This window comes from Nylanderia fulva, unplaced genomic scaffold (genome assembly GCF_048542155.1).
Source record: "Nylanderia fulva isolate GAGA-0341 unplaced genomic scaffold, ASM4854215v1 Scaffold18, whole genome shotgun sequence".
Classification (NCBI taxonomy): Eukaryota; Metazoa; Arthropoda; class Insecta; order Hymenoptera; family Formicidae; genus Nylanderia; species Nylanderia fulva.
The window spans coordinates 3,278,101-3,301,189 of NW_028190055.1; the positions used below are offsets into that span (position 1 = coordinate 3,278,101).

The 23,089-nt window shown below is 38.1% G+C and overlaps 3 protein-coding genes across 3 annotated transcripts; 1 reads left to right on the forward strand and 2 right to left on the reverse strand.

Moving 5' to 3' along the window:
- Positions 1–720: 720 nt before the first annotated feature.
- LOC114935588 (uncharacterized) lies at positions 721–8,061 on the reverse strand. The gene is made up of 8 exons (XM_029308453.2): positions 7,276–8,061; positions 4,230–4,447; positions 3,781–3,962; positions 3,438–3,585; positions 2,991–3,361; positions 2,351–2,786; positions 1,517–1,746; positions 721–1,252 (listed from the first exon to the last, which is right to left on the reverse strand). Exons 1-8 carry the CDS (start codon positions 7,307–7,309, stop codon positions 925–927), a joined length of 1,947 nt encoding a protein of 648 aa, XP_029164286.2. The 5' UTR covers positions 7,310–8,061; the 3' UTR covers positions 721–924.
- On the forward strand, positions 2,135–23,012 carry LOC114935625 (dynein axonemal heavy chain 7). The gene is given in 4 exon segments (XM_085481496.1): positions 2,135–3,200; positions 3,424–3,621; positions 6,156–6,285; positions 10,186–23,012. A coding segment is annotated over 1 exon segment (11,691 nt). The 5' UTR covers positions 2,135–3,200; positions 3,424–3,621; positions 6,156–6,285; positions 10,186–11,164; the 3' UTR covers positions 22,856–23,012.
- LOC146723640 (spliceosome-associated protein CWC27 homolog) lies at positions 8,093–10,574 on the reverse strand. Its single transcript, XM_085481497.1, has 7 exons — positions 10,470–10,574; positions 10,009–10,218; positions 9,717–9,917; positions 9,486–9,625; positions 9,160–9,414; positions 8,919–9,083; positions 8,093–8,801 (listed from the first exon to the last, which is right to left on the reverse strand). The coding sequence occupies exons 1-7, from the start codon at positions 10,509–10,511 to the stop codon at positions 8,318–8,320; spliced, it is 1,497 nt and encodes a 498-aa protein (XP_085337623.1). The 5' UTR covers positions 10,512–10,574; the 3' UTR covers positions 8,093–8,317.
- Positions 23,013–23,089: the final 77 nt, after the last annotated feature.

The window sequence follows — 23,089 nt, forward strand, 5'->3', positions numbered from 1 at the left end:
GCCAAATGCGAATTAAGTCGTATTACATCGAATTTTCTCGTTAGTTTCAAATCTAATATTCGACAATTCAAATAATACTCTCGGATACACAAAGTTAGATATTGACAACTTACTTATTCTCTTATATAGAAACTTTATTTGGTACCGAAAATATACTACAATATAACTCCGAATTATATCAAATATCCTTATTTACATCAGATAAATTCGATTTAAGTAGACTCAAATATTAAGAGTGGCTAAAATGATCTAAAATTCACACATCTTTAAAAAAATTATATAATCTATAAATACTATTCATACTATATAATAATACTATAGTAATACTATATAGTAATACTATATAGTAAATGCTATGTACACAGTAATATTATATAGTAAAAATTAAATGAAATGTACATATGATTATTGCACAAAAAAACATGATCACAGCATATTCTTCTCATCCAAAAAGTTTTGCAATTGGTATAATAAATCTAGGTTTGATTTTTCGCAACAGATTTAAATATAAAATTTATTAATAGATTAAAATATTATATATGTTGTTTATTCAAATTAAGGAAAGATTTTAAATATATATTTAAATATATACTTAATATATCTGAATTAAAATTATTAAAACTATATATACATTTAACATTTTTAGGGATCAATAGAATATATTATCAATATTAAAGATACTGATTCTTTAATATTTAAAAAAAAATCAAAATTTTGTACTCATTTTTTTTTTAATTATTTTAATTACAAGTAAAAATATCATCCGTATTTTTTATTATTGATTCAATAACTTCTAATAAAGCACTAAACTGTTATTATAATAATCCTTTCTTTTTCAAACAGAGATTTGATGTAATATTGTTAATTGATATTGTCAATCATATCGATAGAGATAAATATAGAAAAATACTGTTGCAATTTTTTCTAGAGAAAGGCAAAACAAAGGATCAGCAAAGGTACCATAATAATACAAATGGTATAAATTGTTGTTCGTGGCTCACAAATGGACACACCAACATACTCTTCATTCCATTGCGAATCATTATCGCTTAATGGCAATTCTAATACCGTTCTTTCTTTGCTAAAAATTTTAAACGGTAACGAGCACTCTTCCGTGCTATTTTTACATGCGTACACAGAATTTGAGGTATTGTAAACCGTCTTCAAAAGATCAAATTTTACTCTCACATAATTTGGTTGGATTTCATTCTCCGAATTAAATACGAAAAAGTAATATCCATTTAAAGGTACTCTACAAACAAATTATATACAAATATAATGGAGTATTATATTATGGTAACATTATTATAAAAATATGTTTCACTTTTTCTCTTTTTTTATATAGAAATTACAAATTTAATAAAACTTTTAAAAAAACATGTAAAAAATATTTATTGAAAAAAGAAGAAAAAAGTATAACGTTTTAAAGCCGATAAATAAGAAAAATAACAACCGAATATGACGCATTTTTATACGGAAAAATTAAATATAAACTGTATAATTTTTGTCCACTTACCTATATGTCACAGTATTGACAAAGGAAGCTGTAGAATGATAACTTTCGTGTTTAGGTGTACAATAAGGATGTGGTGTCAGAGGTAAATTCAGGATGAGACCCTTGCATTCCAGCAACCGCTCTTCCGAACTGCTAAACGAGCTCCAGAATTCAGAATTACTTCTGTCGTTCAATGTTGCTTCGTTCACGGAGCCTCGATGCTCCGCGATACCGTCTGGCTGCAACGTATCCTGATAAAGAGGTGCGTCAATAAATTTACTTTGCATACCCTTAATTAAATTTACGAAGCTAAAGAGTTCAATTCGAAGTGAAAGATGTGGACGAAAATTATATTCACATTTTGCAAACAAATTATGTTCTATGTATTTATAAAAATAGCTATGATTTGTCAAGTGTTATTGTATAATATATCTTTGCCGAAAAAGAAAATCTCATAAATATACGACCGAAAGATCTAGATTACGTAAAAGTAATTATGTGATTTGTTTATCTATATAATTGTACGAATATATAAAGTTTGGAAGTATATTTCTCCACTCATTTCAGTAACAAATTAAAACCCCTTATCGCGTTTTAATAAAGAAAAAATAATATATTTCACGAATGACGAATTCTCTTTGAGATTTTATATCGATACTTTTGAGTAAACAGATATAGAATTAATTATTGCGATTTGTATCAGTAATACTTTCCAAAACAAAATATTTTTAACAACATTATATGTAGATACAAGTTACAGACTTACATAAATTAAATTAAATAAATGATTAATTAATTGCACTTACAAGCACAGAAAAAAATACTAAGCAGAAAAAGTAGAATATAGAACAATACCTCTTCTAATGCTGCGTCGCCGTCTTCATCCTCCACTGTTAACAATTCATGGAGCGGGGAAGAAAGAACCAGGTCTCTTCTTCTTCTTCGCTTGGTTTCTTTTGACAATTTTTTGTCATTCATTGTTTCATTTACCAGCCGTTTCAACGCGATGCCTTCGGAATTGCTCCGTGCATCAATCTCGTCCATCAATTTACGCAACTTTTCTCTGCCACGATCACCTAAGGAAATGATCTTCCGCAGGATCTCTTGAAACACCTCTCCCGAATTCTGTTTGGGCGACTCTTCTTGCTTCTTCGCAATTTCTTCTGGCGTACTGGTCTTCATTTGTGTACTAGATATTGTAGATTTTGGATCGGAGAAAAATGTGGAATTCCGTTTGATTTCATGTTCTTTCTCAGAGGTAAACGTCATATTTAAAGACAATTGATCAGACCTAAAACGTTTGAGTACATCATTCTTAATTATAAAAAGAAAATTTGAAGAAGAAAAATGTATTATGATAAAATATGATGAATGTAACAATAATTGATGGAATTTTTTTATAATTATTGTTAAGATAATGCCTTTCAATTTTTCTTACTAAAAAGAATGACTTAAAATATTCATCAAAATATTAGTTTTTAAGGAAATAACGCACTTTGTACGATTTTTAGGTATCTCTTTATCTTTGTCGCCAGATCTGCTTATCGACTTCCGCAGAGGCCAAAGATTTCCAGTTGAATTCCCAAGATGATTTGCTGCCATTGGTTTATCGATATTATCGATGTCCCTGAAGACGGCCTCATAATGATGATGTGGATTCTCTTTCTGCTTCTTTTTCGTGTCGATAGTCTTGGCCAAGAGTTGAGTGAGTATATTTCGCATCGCTTGAGCATCCAATTCGTGACTGCCCAGCTGACTCTCGGATGATTGGGAAATGTTTAAGCGCAAGGCATTGCCCTTATGATGAAACTGTACATCCTGATTTACTCGTCCCATTTTTTCATGTATGTTTTTAAGACGTGCCGCCTAACGATCGAAAATGCAAATCGATTGAAATGGAAACAAATAGAATATTATATTCTCGACAGAAAGAAAAGCACACCTCTGTAGTCTCCTTCATATCAAGAATACCTTCTTCCTTGGCGACTTCGAGAAGCTCCTCGAGTTCCTCGCTGCTATCATCCCCGATGAAGGCGCACTCATGCAGATTCTTGAATCCACGAATTATCGTTAAATAAGCACCTGGATATCTGAAAATGATGGAACAATTACATTAATTTAATCACGTAAGTATTTGGAGGATAATATTATATATCTTAAATGTGTTAAAATTTTTTATTTAAAGAAAGCTAATTTTTTATATAAAAAATTAATTTTAAAATTCTGTCTTTTCTACTGTTAAAATTTGCGTAATAACAAACAAGCCCCCATGTGTAGAATTCTACCTTACACAAGTTGAAACGGTGACGCTGCTACCACGTAGAAGATAAAATCCCCAATACTCTTTCATATCATCTTCCATGACAAGGTGTCTCGTCATTGAAATCGGCACTGTTTCTTTTTCGACTACTGGTTCATTGCTCATTAGATATGCGTTAAATGTGGTATTAACTTTGACCACTTGACTCTATAAATAGATTGCTTTATTATTGATTGTATTCTTTATTAGTTTTTGAAGCACGAATATCATTTTTAGCGAAATTACATGCAGTATAATAATTTGACTATTAAATATTCAAATTTATTATCTTTTAACTTGTTATATAATAATTATAAAAATTATATATATGTGTATTTTCTGAAGGAAGTAAAGATTGACATAAAATTGCCGGCAGGATAAGACAGGAATTATCAGAAATAAAATATTAATAAATATTGGAACAAAATGCCTTACTTGACACCAAATGGTCGATATTTTGGCGTCAATCAGTCTTTGATCTGATATCGTTAAAGCATATAATTGTTCGGAATACACACGATATCGCAGGTATAACGGTCCAGCAACAAGAACAGACGGTAAAAACATCCCCAGCAAACATAATCGCATCACTCTCAAAGGCACTTTATAATTTGATCTTCGCGGTTGCCAATCTCGCGGACGAATACCGTCCTCTGCAAAAAAGTAGTCAACACCAAAAAAGTATGAATATTTTAATCCTGAATATCAGTATAAACGATCATTTTTTAATTCTATTTTCTTCGTTGAATAATTTTGTTTACATTCCTTGGAAATTTTTAAATATAACTTGTATAAAGATAATTGACTCTCTTTCTTTCTATTTGTTGCTTCATTTATTTGGTATTTCAACTTGCCATTTGTTCCAATTCAATTTTTCCTTAAACTTAAAATTCAAGAAATTGAAAATTTTATATATAAACAGTTATATAATGATATTAGAGAAATTATTTTATTTCCTACAAACAGTTTTATGTGCGAAAGCAATGAAAAACTACAGATATTATAAGAAGAGAGATAAGTTCTAAATAAGTATAAGATACGAGTTTCAAAAATATTTTTAGAATATTTGTAACACTTTCAGTTCTTATGTTATTATCAATGATTGATGTCGAGACTTATCACAAATAGACACCGAATTAAGTATATCGATTTCTTTGATGCGGAATATAGCACTTGTAGGGGAGATATAGTTCTTTATCATTTATTATCTCCAATAACAGACCTTATAAGAGATATGCCTTCGCTTACATATGTACATATATTTATGTGTAGACAAAAACAGTGGAAAGTTCCTTGAATCCTTTGCAATTCTGTTAAATCGCAACGATAAAGTGCTTTATTTGACGGGATTCTTCCATTATATCGACATGCGAATTTTCAAGTTTAAAGAGGATCTAATACATTAAAACAGCGCGTGTAATAAAGCCTATCTGCACTTTAAGAGTCGCGTTTGATGATATCACACACAATAGATTTTTTTACTTTATCTCCAATAAAATTGTGTTAAGATCTTCTCACGAATTTCATGCTTCAAATATATTTAAAAATTTATAGGATTGTTTTAGAGTTTTAGCGTTTTTTTTGTACACAGAGAATGTTCTCTTAAAATTTATGGTAAACGTAGGACAATATGATATTGGAAGAATTTTTATAAAAGTTTCTCTGGTTAATATCTACCACAATAAGATATAAAATATGTTTAATTTTCCTAAGATATATCTATAGTAAAATTTCAATAATTTTTAAATATATTAAAAACTTAGAATACTTTAATTGTTGTTAATTGTAAAGTAAAATAAATGCCAAAAAAGTGATAAATATATAAAATATTTTATGAAAATTTTGCAATGCAGCTTAATCGTTCAAGATAATTTTAATATGCAGCGTAGTAATGTTCGGCTTATTATTACCGAACACAATAAAATTTGAATTTTGCGGTAAGATATAACGAAAAATTCTCTCCTTATGTTATTTTCTAAAATAAAGATAATTTATTTCCTCTATTTCAAAATCAACATAATACCTGTGTTTGATTACGAGTCTTTGTTTGCCAAAGCAATGTTGCACAAGTTGTACTGCGCAAGTTGTTTACCGCATTCTATAAATTCCTTTAAAAATGAGAACCGCTGCAATATAGACTATATTTAAAGAAAGATGTTCTTGAAAAAAATATGCGCAGATTTTGTAATTCGTGGGAGAATGTTGAGGCATTCTCGCTAGATTTGGAAATCAAGGTCATCAATTTCACCTTTGTACAAGATTACACAGACATGTACATATGCGATTCTATCTATATGGAATGATGCTCCCTAAGATAAATTATCGCTCATCGCATTGATAAGTTCTTTCTTTTCTTTTTAGCTATGAAGCACGTGGCGTTGAATAGAATGTGTTTACCCAGACGCTTGTGCAAACAATTAAAATAATATCATGAGAATTCAACAACTTACAAGGAATATATCCATTATCATCGAGGACTATGCGATTTTTAGTAAGTAGACTATGTTTGAGTCAATCGATTGAACGATGAGACACACACGATCACGTTTTTTTATACTGATTCGTTAATAGCCAATATTTTCTTTATCATGAGCATTTTACATATCACGAGTAAAGGAGAGTTAATTTTAAATAGATTATCTTTTTCTGTTTTTAAATTTTCTATCCATTTTTTTTTAAATTACACAAATTCTTTAAAAATATATTCGCTTTGTTTTCTCTATTTTTAAAATAGATGCGAATCATATAATAAAAGAAAACACAGTCATTTTGCTATATCGTATTATATTTTGTTTGCGAAAAGAAAGATTTAATCCCATGTGAAGGGAAAGAAATGTACACGTGCTATTGAAATTGCAGTGATAAAGACAAGAGAGAAAAAGAGAGAGTCGGAAACTTGAAAGTAAAGTCAATCTGTCTCGCAAAGACGACATACATGATCGGTTACGATTAATAAATCATCTACATAGAAGAAGAATGCGCGATTATGTGGAGTGAATGTACCGCCTCTCTTTTTGAAGACAGTGTTTTCTTTTATTGCTGCACAATGCGGTCGATGATTAAACGTTTATTACAAAGTTCATATCTATATCATTGAAGAAAGACTACAAAATACGCTCTCTTGTAATTTAATATTAGAAAACATACCTTTTATATTTCTTCTATTCATTTATATTTTTTAATAGAAATATGAAAATCTGTAGATTTTTTTATAGATATTAAATGAAAGAAGCATACATTCATGGGTTCTCTATAATGAATATCATCATAATTTCTGCAAGATGCATGTAAAAAAATATCATTATTCAAAATGCATCGGAAAGCAAATGAAACGTGCATTGCATTTTTATATGCGCAATGACAATAGATGCTTTCCGCGATATTACTATGACACATTATCATTCGACCGAGCTGATAACATCAAGAACGTCTCGCGCAAGGCAACGATAAATCATTAAGATTTTTAAGAGGAAATTCCTACCAAGTACATCTATTTTCAAAGGCGTCGTTGGCATCTTCCTCGGAAGATCGCGACATAGACGTGCTCGGCTTCGAGATTCGGACAGAAGATTGCGAAATTTTGTTCTTCCTTCTCTCAAAGTTAAACTTTAGCACTCTTTAAATTCAAATAGATGAAACTTCTAAGAAGCTGCGCACACTATTCTCCGATATTTATTCTTCACGATTAATTATATAACATATCACTCGGCAATTTTAATTATCGCACTATTGATATCACGTCAAAAACTCGACATTACAATTATAATTAATGTACGTAAATTTCTGTGGAACTTTGGAACCTTAACAATATTGTTTTTTCGTTCACGCGTTAATTTACACTCTGAGATAAGAAGGAAAAAACTTTAAAAGCGCATTGATTTTTAGAAGACTCGTTTAAAAAAAAACGCTACGCTGAGTTTTTATCTTCCATTCGGTAGTTAAATAAAACACATGATGCGTATCGGTCGCCGTCGACAGATCGACTGAATCTACGAACGAACATACGATGTTTTGTATCAACGTCTTATCGCGCTTTAATACGAACGAATTAAAGAAGGCTCTCGACCTATCTATACAGAATTTGCCGTATTTAATACTCTTATATTACGCTTATTGCGCACATAATGACGCATGATTACGAAGTAACCGATTTTTAAAGATTTCAGAATCTTAATTATATTACACATCGATTTTCACTTCACTCTTTTTTCCCATTATATTACAATAAGCGTATTATTTACAATAAATTAATACTCGATAATCTTGTAAAAGGTCGCGTGCACAAAAAATAGTAAAAGTAGATGATAAGATTTTTAATTGCAGCTAAATTATTCCATTGACATTAAAAGAACTATCTTGCCATTTTCCTAATAAGTTCAAGATCGATAGAAATTTTATCGATAAGAAGTATATATTACAGGAGTAAAATGTGTACATTTAGATTTTATGTACATCTATTTTTTTGTAATTGCTAATTACTTAAATACACAAATAATCAATTATGATATTACAATAATTACAAATCACTTAGAAGAGTGGCTATTATTGCCTTTGCTTGCCTCTCCTCTTCGTCGTTTATTCAAAGGATTTCGGGGATCATAAATCTCGAACCAATCGTCATTCTTCGTACTGGCATCCTTGGCAAGCACTGGTGCCTTTTCCTCACAATGCAGAGCGTGTGTCATCCAAGACTCGTCCTGTGGATCATCGTCTTCTATGTCCTTCGATGTCTTATCAGAATTATCCTTAGAGGAATTGTCCTTAGCATTTTGAAGTTTATTCTTGAATTTGTTTAGTAGTTCCATCGTGAAATCCTCGCGCGTTTTGCCCTTCTTGGGCAATTTTGCTTTTGCTTCTTTATATTTTTCTTGAGTTTCTATGTACTCTTTCATTATTTCAGATTTATTTTCCTCTTTCTCAGATTGAAGCTTTTCGTCTGCCTCCTTTGCTTTCTTCTCATTTTGCACGGTTCGCTTTAGATCGCGTATTTCTTTTCTTATAGCTTCACTGCATATTAAATTTCAAACAATATGAAATATAATTGTGTGTGTGCATGTATTTTAAACTCTATTTTGGATACAATTCGACATTTATAAATCTGTATTTTAAAAAAATATTACTTACGCCTTTTTCTTTCGCTCATCGTCTCGATCTTTTCCCAAGTAATATTCCTCGATTTCTCCATCTTCATTTAACTCTTCAGATTTTATCTCATTTTCAATTGTTGGCTTTACTTGGGAAGTCTTTTTAGAATCCTTTAATTTATTTTTGATCCTTTCTTTTACAGCTCTATTATTCATATAATAATATTAACATAACAATAATATAATATATTTTTCTAAATAACTTTCTATAAATAACTTACTCTTTTTCTTTTGCTAATAGAGCCAATTCTTCTGGATCGTGTGCTTCATCACCACTCTCCTGATCGCTGCTCTGATCTTCTTTGAGTTTCTTTTTTGGTGGTTCAACTGATTCAACTACAGATTGCGAGCTTAATTTTGGATCAGACAAGCAATCGTGTGCTGATTTTCCTTTGCCGCTATATTGTCTATTTAAAACTGATGACTCCTCTTCGTCTTCTTCAGCCTCTTCTCCAAATGACAATAGCTTGAAATTCCTAAAATACTTGTCTAATGTATGAAAGAATATAAGTATTTATTATTGAAAGCAATTCTATATTTATCTTACTTGACGCCAGTCTTTTTATCTTTCTTGCTTTCCTTCTTGTCTTCTTTGTTCTCAGGTGTTACTCTAGAAACAATATCTGGAAACGGATTACTTAACACTTCCGTTTTTAAAATCTTTTGCGGATACTGAGGTCTGTCATTCTGAAATTAAGTGTTACATAAAAAAGTTATCGCATTATTTGTTTATAAAATTATACGTTAATCTTTTTATATACAAATATTAAACATTTACCTCGTCTACAAGTGCATCTTCTAACTTGAGCATATTGTAAATTGTTTCTCCAGTAACTTTACCAAATATAGTATGCTTATTTTGTAACTCAGGTGTTGAGCCCAAGGTAAAGAAAAATTGAGATCCATTGTCATCTTTACCAGCATTGGCCATAGCAAGTAAACCTCTCCGACAAAAACGTAATCGTGTGTGAAACTCATCCTATAAATGCAGAACATAAAAAATGTAGCAAGATTTTAAGATTATGCAAAAGCAATAATTATAATTAGATAAAATTAATGATTATTAGTACCTTAAAGGGATGTCCATATATACTCTCCCCACCTTCCCCTGTCCCTGTTGGATCTCCACCTTGTGCTATAAAGCCTTTTATGATTCTGTGAAATATTGTATTGTCATAATAGCCCTCCATGCAAAGCTGTATAAAATTTTTGCAAGCCTTAGGAGCTTCTTTTGTCCATAATTCTAGGTCTATATCGCCAACTGTTGTCTTCATCACCACCTATTAAAAAAAGATAGACGCAAGGAAGTAAATTGAAAATGTAATTCAGGAAGCAATGAAATCCACTTCAATTCCATATCCTTAATATACAATACTCATTTAAAAACTTGTGGAGAGAAGAAAGGTTATATATAAAAAAGGTATACTATATTCTTACATTAAATAATTTCTCTATTAGATGTTTAATGGAAAATTTTATAACTTAAAAAAATATAAATTTTTTATATATATATAAAATAATTTATACTTACTTTACCCGTCGTGGGCGGTTCTTGTATATAAATATTACTCATGTTTATAACCTCACACGTCTCATCAATGGAACTGATCACATTGATGAACAAGGAAGGGAAAGTGGCGTCTTCCAGCAGATGGCAGAACAGAGGCTGTTTTTATCTCAGTCAGCTGTTTATGACATATGACATGACAAGTAAATGACACTTCTATAACAATGAAAACAATATGAGCAATTGAACACTAATTGATAAATATGATTAAATGCATAAATTATGTCATAATTATTTTAATGAAAGTGTCATATATTTATGTATAATTACAGCGTTGCTATATGTAACATATATATAATTTTAGTACAATTTTTAGTATAATATATATATAATTTCTGCATCTTAATAATTAAATATAATTTAAATTTTTCTTTATTTTAAGAACCTAAATTTTAATTTCCATATAAAGAAGTCGAATCTCTGGAATTTTCATAGATGTGTAAGTGAAAATCACTATATTGATAAAACATCACGGTATCCAAGAGAAAGCTTAGTTTCGTAAACTCGTTCTTAAATATTGGAAGAAACTGATCAGTAATAATTTACAATTATGTGCTTTGGATATCTTTACTATTAATTTATAATCTCTCTATATATAAATTCCGCAAATAATATTTTGTAAAAATATTGCGAAGCAAAGTAGATTATTTAATAGGTGTATGTATAGGATGGCAAACAGTGAATGGTCTTCCCATGAGAGAAACATGCATCCTTTAGAATGCACTTCTATGATATCTAGCTGCTCCAATTCAAGTCTGAAAAGAATAATCAGATTGGAAGATTACATAAAAGATATTTATATCTCTGAATTTTCTACAGAATGGGAAGAAAATATACTAAAGTTGATACCTCGCAGAGACAGACGAGTACATTCCTCTTTCATAAACTTGGTGTTAGACGAGGTGAAGAAGATGTACGTCGACGATATGAAAGACTTCGTTCTGAAGTCCATATTATCCTGCAAGATGTACAAGAGAAGACACGTCGTTTGCGAAGAGTGCGTTGAAGAGAGACGAGGCATCATCGAAAAGGATACGATGTACGATCGGACGATATTTTTACGACGTCGTGATTTGCTGACCGAGAGATATTTTCTTTCATATCCTATAATTAAGCACGTCATAAACACGGCGCATCGTCTTCTGCCCAAGGTGATCTGCGACTTCGAACGTTATCGCGAACTTGGGACGCTAACGTTGCCCGGTTTTCGAGACATCATCCTCAAGGACATCAAGAAAGGTACCTTAATGATCGCCAATCGGTTTTACACTGAAACCTTCAAAGCCGTGCAAAGATCGAGGCAGCTGAAGGGAATCTCCGCGAAACGTTTGCCTCGATTTATGAGGTGCCTCACAAATATATTCGTTCAGCAGATTCTCAACGTTATGTTGAGGTCGATCGATCACGTAATCGCTATCATGAAAGATGGTCGTTTCTGTCCGCAGATTGAATTTCAGCTGGTCTGCGAGGGAGATCGACTTGTCACCAAACCGGACGTAGAGGAGGTATTTTCGACGTATCACGATATTATCGGCGGAATCGCGGGTATCGCGCAGGATCTGATGCCTCTGGAGGAATGGCTGGACCTCAGAGCAAAGGAAAGGTACATCAAGATCGTGCTTCCCGACTGGTTCATCGAGAGATCTCGTCACAGCCTGCAGGAGATCTTGGACTCTCTGTTTCGACCTGTCAACGAACACGTGACGTTTGTCTCTGCGGAATTCGCTGATGTGTGTACATCCAATATCGAGAACCGTATATTGTCCTTAACTTCCGATGAACCGGATTTCGACGCGTATTTCGCGTATATATACAAGTACAAAGAGTATTTGAGCAAAACGAATTCTATGCTCTCCAATTTGTATTACAGTATAGGCAAGTTAGAGCAAAATAGCGCCAAGGAATCTTTGAGGCGAATCTGCCAGGAAGTTATAAACGTTCTCACGACGGCGCTCGTCGAGTATCATCGAGATTTCAATCGTTCCGTCTGTTCCAGCTTCGAGGATCTGAAGTCTACGGCTCTGGACATCCCGAGGGATGCAAACTCATTGATACAATTGGGCGAATACATGTCCCGAGCTTCGAAAGTGTTGATGAAGGAGCAGGAGCAGAAGATACGACGGTCGATCTACATGCTGAGCAAACTGATAGAGATCACCGTCTTGACGGAGGAGCACGTTAACTTGAACAAGTCCACTGTTAACTGGTTGCACGATATTCAGCCGGTGTTCGCGCAGAACAATACGTTGTGCGAGGCGATGAAGAGTGAACTGGAGGAAGATCTTCAACGGCGGATAAACACGTTGAACGCGGAGGTCGACGCGATGTTCCCGCAGCTTGTCATCCTCGACGACATGGACGATATAAACAAGGTCGGAGAATACACGGAGCATTACGAGGATCTGATGAAGAGGTACAAGCGTATGGATAACGAGATGCAAGTGATTAATTCGGAGGAGAGGCTTTTCAAGTTTCCCGAGACGGAGTTTCCGAAAATTGCCGAATTAAGGGACACGATCGTGCCGTTTTACAAGCTCATACGTACCGTTTATCAGTGGCAGAGGAACAACTCCGTGTGGTTGAACGGTCCGTTCGAATGCCTGGACGCGTCCGTCATCGAAAGGAAGACCGTGAATTACCTGGACGAGGTCACGGAGATGAGCAAAAGCATGAAGTCGCGCATCAAGATGGACGCAACCGCGAATAGGTCGTACAAGTTTTCCGGAATCGCCGACGATCCCGATCCGATGCAGCAACCCGCGCCGCTAAAATTGTGCTGGCAGGCACTTTATAACGTTAACGAGTTCAAAGTTTACCTACCTCTCGCGATCTGCATGTGCAATCCGGCTCTCTGCGCTCGTCATTGGAAAGAGATGTCGGCGATATGTGATTTCGATCTTACTCCGAACGCGGGAACGACCCTGAAGAAGATGATCGATATGAATCTGATGGATAACATTGACAAGTACGAGGCTATAAGCCTGGGCGCCAACAAGGAGCTTCGTCTTCAGCAAGAACTGGCCGAGATGATCGAAGAGTGGGAACCGATATCCTTCGAGATGTCGACCGATGCGGAATCCGGTGCGGTAACTTTCAAACATACGGACGACATCGAGGCGCTTCTCGGAGAACATCTCATCAAGGTCGAGGAGATGAGAGCGTCTCACTTTGTCAAGCCGATATTGTCGGACTTGATCGATTTCTTCGTCGTTCTTACGAGGATCCAGGAAATCCTTGCTCGATGGACGCAAGTTCAATTCCGCAAACTTCATTTGCGGCCGATATTCTCTTATCCGGGAATAGAGACGCGTCTGAACCAAGAAACTTTGTTGTACCTGGAAGCAACAAGAATTTTGCTGGACGTTAACAACAGATTTACGGCGAATCCGAGCTTTCGAGAGATTGAGAAATCCTCGGATTTGTTGCAGATCTTGAATGAAAGCAACGAAAAGTTGGAGAGAGCCAGCAAAGGCGTAAAGGATTATTTAGATATTAAAAGATTGTCTTTCGCGAGATTCTTCTTCCTCGATGATTCGGAGATTCAGAAGATATTATTCGAATCGACCGATGCAGTGAAACGAAATATATTTGTGCAAAAGTGTTTTGCCGGCATAAGACGATTAAAATTTAATAAATCCAACTGTATTCGAGGAGTCATCGGCAACTACGGGGAGGTCCTACGTCTGAATGATAATATTTTTGTATCTATCGACACCAAGCAAGAAGAGCAATGGTTGATGCAGCTCGAAGAAGAGATGAGAAACGCGGTTCGCGAAAATATTCAACAGTCTTATCTTTCGATCGACGAGGATTTGACATTCGTTTTTAGCGATAATTTTCCAAGTATGGCGATCATCTGCGGTTTGCAACTTCATTGGACTTCCTCGGTGGAAAAATGTTTTACTCCATTAAACATCTCAGTGTTAAATTCTCTGTACTTGACATACAACGATCGGATAACTTCACTGACTAAGCAACTGAGAAATAATTTAACACGATGGCGTAGAAAGCTGTTGATATCATTGATCGTTCTTACGTTGACTCACAAAGAAGTCGTGAAGCTGCTTTTGGATAGAAATATCGCTAAATTAACAGATTTTGAGTGGATCGCCCAGTTAAGGTACTATTGCAACGACAAGATTATTAAGATATCGGTATTCGATACAACGATAGAGTATGGATACGAATATAATTATTGTCAACAGAGTATCGTTAACACACCCTTGACCGATCGATGCTTTCGCACTATATTACAGGCTTATCGTTATCATCTGTACAGCGGCATCGTGGGTCCCACGAGTTGCGGTAAAACGGAGACAATCAGAACCCTAACCAGAGTCCTCGCGAAGCCGTTTTACATCGTCAATTGCAACAACAGCATCTCCTACAATTGCGTAACAAGAATCTTCAAGGGGGTGGTTTCCTGCGGAGCCTGGGTCTGCTTCGAAAATTTCGACCGATTAAAACTGGAGTTGTTATCAGCCATCGCTCAGAATCTCACGCAAATGAAACAGGCGATATCGTCTAGCTCGAGGACGATCAACTTTGACGGTTGCGATTTAACCTTGAACGTCTCCGGATACATATCCGCTAATATCGACTCGACGCAATTTGGATATACCGATCTGCCGGATAATTTGAAGGCGCTCTTCCGTTCCGTAGCGATGACGACACCGGATGTCGGCAGAATCGCGGAGGTCGAACTCTTCGCCGGGGGATTTCTTCGTGCGAAAAAGCTAGCGGCGAAACTAGCCATCAGCTACAAATTGTTGTCCGAACATCTGGGAGAAAAACGTCATTACAACTTCAGCGTCTCGTCGTTAAAGACAGTTATCGCAACCGCGATCGATATGAAACAAAAAGTCCCGGACGAAGAAAACGAGCACATCTTACTTCTACGTTCTATGATAGACATAAATATTCCACAACTAGATACAGCCGATATTTCTATCTTCCAGAGTATCATGCGTCATGTTTTTCCCGAATCCGATGTCCTGCCGTCATTTGATTGTTCGGCGATTTTAAAGGCGCTTGAAAGTGTATGCGCTAAAAGATTTCTCATTTTACACCCTACATTCAAGTTGAAGGTCATACAGATTATCGAGTTGATGTACGTTCGTCGCGGTCTTATACTTATCAGCGACCCTCTGGGTGGCAAGACGGAAATCTTGCACGCAATCGCTGAAACATTATCGTTGTTGCAGGACCAAGGAAACGCGATCGGCGTCCCTGTGAAAGTCGAAACGATCATGCCGGGAGTAGTGGACAGCGACACGCTCTTCGGGTATCTCTGCGACAAGTCTGGCGCTTGGAAAGACGGCTTATGCACCAGGATATTTCGTCACTTCACGGAAGACACGTCGACGGATCGGAAATGGCTGGTGTTCGACGGAGCCTTGAACGGGGCGTGGCTAGAGAACTTGAACACAGTTCTCGACGACAGCAAAACGTTGTATTTGACGTCTGGTGAACGTCTTCCCGTCGTCGAAACGATGTCTATCATCTTCGAGATAACGAGCGCGACCGAAATCTCACCCAGCCTAGTCTCGCAATGCGGAACGATTTATATAGATTCGCGTTCCATTGGTTGGAAACCACATGTGCTGTCTCATATCGCTAAACATAATATTTATGACGGATACGACAAAGTGTTAATTGCTCTGTTCGATTGGGCGATAGATCCCTGTCTCGACTTTTTAAGAGAGAATGGTGACATATCTGTGGATAGAGAATTACATCTTGTTACGTCGGTCTTGAATTTATTCGAGATTTTACTGCAAGATGCCTGCGAAGATGCCACAGAGGACATAGGAAGAAGCAATCACTTTGTCACATGGACCCAGATCGCCCTAATTCAAGCTGTTGCTTGGGGATTAGGCGGAAACTAGATGGAGGATTCGCAGACTCGATTCAACGCTTTTTGCACGTCATTCTGGAGTGGCGCAGATACGAGATATCCGAAACCCGACGCGATTAAACACGTGGACGTGACGCTGCCTAACGAGGGTCTAATTCAAGATAACTTTTACATCTTCAAGGGTGTCGGAAACTGGAAGTACTGGGGAGACTTGCTGAAAAACGAGAAAATCCCCGAGATATGCAATTTCAATCAAATTTACGTTCCAACTGTCAACAGTTTTAAGTATAATCACATGTTCTTGAAACACGTTAAATATCGAAAGCCTTTCCTCTTGTATGGTGATGTTAGTGTTGGAAAGAGTAGTATCATGTACGACCTCTTGGACAAGAAATTGCCAGAAAATTGTCTCTCCAATTTCTTCAGCTTTACTTCCATGCTTACGGTGACTAAAACACAGATATTATTGCTTTCGAAGTTAAACAAAATACGACGTACCGTCTACAGTCCAGGAAAAAATCAATTCTGCGTGAACTTTGTGGATGATGTGAGTAGATCTGTTACGCAAAGACCAGAGGCACGATCAATATTTGAGTTGTTACGTCAACTTCTTAGTCATAATTACTGCTACGATACAAATGAATTAAATAAAGTGTTCATACAGGATGTTATGTTCACCCTCGCGATTACGTCAGGAAAGCTCGATGAAGACGTGCCACCTCGATTTTTAAGGCATTTCAATACTTACGCGATTCCTGCCCCTACAACGGATAACATATTTAGGATATATTTCAACGTGCTGTCTGCTAACTTGAAGAAGAATCTGTTCGCAGCAGACGTCACCGGAAGTGTAACTAGCATAGCGAATGCAACAATTGACATTTACAAGTCCGTGATGAAGACCTTGCGACCGGTGCCCAACAAACTGCACTACTGCTTCGACATGCGAGATATATCCAGAGTGATTAGCGGATGCGGCCTGATCCAGAAGGAATCGGTGGAGACGAAGATAACGTTTATACGACTGTGGGTACACGAAATCTTACGCGTGTTCAGCGATCGCATGTTGGACGAAGACGACAAGGAGTGGCTTTTCTTAAGGATTCGTGACGCAGTGAAGAACAACTTTAAGGACTCGTACGAGGTCGCGTTCGATTATTTGCCGAAATACGAGAACAATCAAATCACCAAGGACAGCTTCGACGATCTCATGTTTGGAAACTTCATGGACACGGAGAAGAACGGCAGATGCAAGCGGTACGAGGAGATCAGTTCGATGGAAGCTTTGAAGAACAGAGTTGTCGCTTATTTAGACGAGTACAACGCAAACTACAAAAGAAAGATGGATATCGTCGTTTGCCGGTACATGTTGCAGTCTCTGATCAAGATTTCCAGAATTTTGAGCATCCCAGGTGGAAACATGTTGACGATATCTACAGTAGGTTCCGGCAGAAAATCCACGACCGCTCTCGCTGCCTTCATGCAACAGCAGACCTTGTTCGAGACCACCGCTGAAGCTTATTACGATCCGAATGCGTGGAGGGACAGCTTGAGAAGAGTCCTCCAGGAATGCGGATCATTACGGAAGGACGTTACGTACTTCATGAACGAGAAGCAAATGAAGGACGCGTTTTTAAGCGACATTAGCTGTTTGCTGAGCGCCGGAGAGTTGCCTGACTTGTTTTCCGCCGAGGACAAACAGTGTATAATCGAAACGACGCGACTTCACGCTCAAGGCGGCGATCGAAACGCAGAGATCAGCGCGCGCTCGGTGATGAGGTATTTTGTGGAGCAATGCAAGAACCGGTTACACTTTGTACTTTGCTTTAGCCCCACCAACACAGCTTTCAGAACATATTTGTGCTCGCATCCTAACTTGGCGAAACACTGCACGGTTAATTGCTATCAGATTTGGCCTGATCAGGCGCTGTTGGAGATTGCCGTGAAGCATATGACCTATGTTAATGTACAAAAAGAGATGAAAGTTCGCGCGGCGAGAGCTTGCGTGGAATTCCACAAAGGAGCGAGAGAGATGAGTCAGAAATATCGCGAGACGTTCGGTAGAGTCATTCACGTGACGTCGTCGGCTTTTTTGCATTTGCTGAAGCTGTATAAACGACTGATGTCGAAGAAACAAGAAGAAATTGTAGTGACGCGGAATAGATATGTAGCGGGATTGGAAAAATTGGAATTGGCGGCCGAACAAGTTGAACAGATGAAGGCCACTCTAACGATTTTAAAACCACAATTGGAATTGTCTGCTCGACAGACCGTGATCACGATGAAGGAAGTGGAGAACGAGAACGTCACCGTGGAGCGAGCTACGATCCTCGTGAAGCAGGAGGAAGAAGTGGCGAATACGAAGGCGGAGATCGCTGGCGCCCTGAAGACCGAATGCGAAGCCGAGCTTGCCGTCGCTATTCCTATCCTGGAGGACGCGCTTATCGCGTTGAACACGCTAAAACCAACAGATATCACCCTGGTGAAAGCGATGAAGAATCCGCCGGATACCATCAAGCTGGTAATGGCCGCTGTATGTGTGATGCTGGGTGTTCCAGCTGATCGCAGTATCGATCCGGTTACCGGCAAGAAGTTGACGGACTATTGGGGCCCGAGCAAACGCATTCTGGGTGACATGAACTTCCTGCAAAATCTGAAGGATTACGACAAGGACAATATAGCGCCTACGGTGATGCAGGTCATCAAGAAAACGTACATGACGGATAGCAGCTTTACCCCTCACATAGTCGCGAAGGCCTCTAGCGCTGCCGAGGGTCTCTGCAAGTGGGTCCGCGCCATGGTATCGTATGACGAGGTGGCGAAGGTGGTCGCACCAAAGAAGAAGAAACTGGTGGAGGCGCAGATGGAGTGCGACGAGGCCGAAGCGTTCCTGAACGAGAAACGGCAGACCTTGGCGGCTCTGAACGCGAAACTGGCGGCGCTGAATGATAGTCTGCGGCAAACGTTGCAGAAGAAATTAAACTTGGAGACGGAAGTGGCTACTTGCACCGCCAAGTTGGTGAAGGCGGAAAAACTGATCGCCAGTCTGGGTGGCGAGAAGAGTCGTTGGATGAAGTGCGCTCATGATCTACAGATGAATTACGACAGCCTCGTGGGGGACATGTTACTCTCGTGCGGAATAATGGCTTACATGGCGTCTTATAACATCTCATTTCGCGATGAAATATTGACGAGATGGAAGGAATTTATGGAGACCTCGGAGATACCCTACACTAAAACGTACGACTTTATAAGCGTTCTCGGTGTGGAAATCGAGATTAATCATTGGCAACTCTGCGGTCTGTCTAAAAATCGTTTTGCGGTAGAAAACGCTATTGTCGTGAACAATTCGGAACAATGGTGCCTTTTTATCGATTCGCAGAATCAGATGAACCAATGGATCAAAAAGATCGAACAGAAAAATGATTTGGGTGTCGTCAAACTGACGGATGTTGATTACATGTCGGTCATCCAACGAAACATCGAAGCCGGAGTGCCGATTCTTTTGGAGAACGTCGGGGAGAGACTCGAAATCGCGTTGGAACCGATACTGTCGAAGAATATTTACGAGAATGAAGCAGCTTGGTACATCGATATCGGCACGAGATCTCTAAAATATTCACAAAACTTTCGACTATACATCACCACAAGATTATCGAATCCAGATTATACGGCCGACGTCTTCAGCAAGCTCACTGTGATCGATTTCTCAATGCCGGATGGAACTCTTCGGGACAAGCTTCTGGATATCGTCGTCTCAAAGGAGAGACCGGAGCTTCAAGAGAAATTTGAAGCGCTCCGTATTCAAGATGCCGCTAACAAGCAAGTTATTCAGCAACAGGAGGACAACATTTTGAGCATCCTCTCGTCGACCACCACGAATATCCTGGAGGACGAAAGCGCGATACAGACCTTGGATTCTTCCAAGACCCTCACTGTGAACATCATGAAGAGGCAGGAGGCAGCCAAATCGATGACAGAGGATATCAACAAATTCCGAGATACGTATCTACAATTCGCCGATCATTGCGCAGGTTTATTCTGTACCTTAACTACTTTGTCCAGCTTAAATCACATGTACCGTTTTTCATTCTCGTGGTTCATTCAGCTGTACGTGACCTCGATCGAGACGTCGAACAGAAGCGTCATTCTCGAGAAACGACTGCAGTTTCTCAAGTCCTCGTTCACAAGGAACCTTCATTCCAGCGTCTGCAGATCTCTGTTCGAGAAACACAAGCTCCTGTATTCATTTCTGTTGTGCATCAAAATTTTGATGGATGCCCGACAGATTACGCAGAAGGAGGTTGAATTCTTTACTTCCTCAGATGCGAAGGATCTCGACGCTCCAATGGAATCTGCGCCTGAATGGTTGACGACGGATAAATGGAGACAAATTTGCAAACTAAGCGACACGGTGCCCGAATTAGACGACCTGGCAAATGACTTTCGTTTCAACGATGCGGCTTGGCAAAAGTATTGCAGCGCGATACCATTTCGGAGCCACCTGGTGCCGAGACCTTGGGCCGACAGGATGACACAATTCCAGAGGTTGATGCTCGTCAAGATTGTCAGATGCGACAAGATCATCGTGGAGATAATGCGGCTGATAGAGGGTAGCATGCTGGAGGACGTGTTTAATTCGTACCCTCATCTTCAGATTTCGGAATCGTACGCGGAGTCAAACTGCCTCACGCCGATTATATTCATTCTGCCAAGCTATACTTCGCCTCTATCCCTCGTTTCCACCTACGCGAGCGCCAGAGGATACACCTCGAAGCTGGTTTCCTTGTCGATGGGCGATGGACCGCAACGAGACACCGCTGACCTTCTCGTGGAAGAGGCGCGAACGGAAGGGAGCTGGATATTCTTGCAAAACTGCCATCACACTGTCTCCTGGATACCCCGACTCGAGCAAATCTGCGAGAACCTGAATCTATCCGGCACGTCCTTGGATTTTCGACTTTGGCTCTCCAGCTGTTCCATCCCGGACTTCCCGATTAGCGTTTTGCAGAACAGCTTGAAGATCGCCTATGATTATCCTCTACGATTGAAGCAGAGCTTGCTGAGAATGTACAGGTCGGAGCCTGTGAAGAGTAAAGAGTTCTTCGAAGGGTGTCCCGGAAGGGACAAGGAGTTTTCCAAACTCCTGTACGGACTTTGCTTCTTCCACGGAATCGTCCGAGAGAGAAGATACTTCGGACCTCAAGGCTGGAACGTCCCCTACGATTTTGATCACATGGACTTTGAAATATCCATTAGACAGCTGCAGAACTTGATCAACGAAGTCGAGAATAGTAATGTACCATTCAACACGCTGCTCTATCTTATCGGACAGTGCAATTATGGCGGGAAGATCGTGGATAGTCTAGATCAAAGGTGTCTAGAGTATCTGTTAGATTCCTTCTGTAACACTCGTGTCATCAACGACAGCGAATACTCGTTCTTCGATTGTACGGAATATTCGGTACCTCAGAGATGCGAGTATCGTGACGTTCTTAAACACATCAACGACATGTACCTGGACACGTCACCGAAAGCTTTCGCCTCCGACGAAAATGCTCTTATCCTGAAGGATGCCGCTATTGCCAGAGAATTCTTAGAATCCGTCTCTTATTTGGATCAAATAGGATTACCGAACTGCGAGATCATAATCCAGGATCAGGTGCTGCAAACGATTGACGAAATTAATAGCAAATTGCCCGTTTCTTTCAACGTCGACGAGATACGCGACAAGTGTCCTCTCGTCTCGCGCGAACCCTTAAACGCGATTCTTATCCACGAGGCCGAATTAATCGACAAAGTTTTAGCCAGGATTGCGAACTCTCTGAAGAACCTGAGATCTGCGTTAAAAGGCGAGATAATCTTCATCGATTCCCTGGAAGACTTATCCTTGGAAATACACCGTAACAAAGTTCCACACGTTTGGAGGCTGATCCGTCTGGGTATCGTAACTGAACACTTGCCGAGTTACATCAACTTGCTTCTGAAACGTATGAATTTCATACAAAATTGGCATGAGACCGATCTGCCTCGTGTCATCCACCTCGACGCGTTGTCTTGCTGTAAAAGATTTTTATCTGCGATTCTCCTGGAGTTCTCGCGACGTCAGGATATTCCCATCGAACGGATCACGTTGGACCTTCGAGTGGCAAAGAATGATTCTGCGGATGATGTAGATAGTTATTACATTTACGGTTTACATCTGTCAGGCGCTCGTTGGGACACGCAGAGGCACTTGTTGATCGAAAGCTTAACGAATGTATTCTGGTGCGACCTGCCACCGATACGTCTTGCGTTTAGAATAGAGGAAAAAGTCGAAAGAAGAAATATGTATTACGAGTGTCCTGTATATATTTCACCGATAGGCTGCGACGAAGTAGATAATGATATGAAGATAAGGGACTATGTTACAAGCATATCTCTGGAAACTGACAAGTCACCCGTATATTGGGTCAAACGTGGCGCAGCATTATTCTGTCAAATTGATATATAAATAATTCTTAAGGCTACATATATTTATATAAATATAGTCGATTGCACGAGACGTTTTATGATTAAAGATGTTTAGATATGAAAATCTAATGAAAAATCTAAATATAATTATATATAAGTGTATGTATATATATATATATATATATATATATATATATATATATATATATATATATATATAGCACACAAGAGGTTTTATGATTCACAATTTATATATATATAATACATTTATATA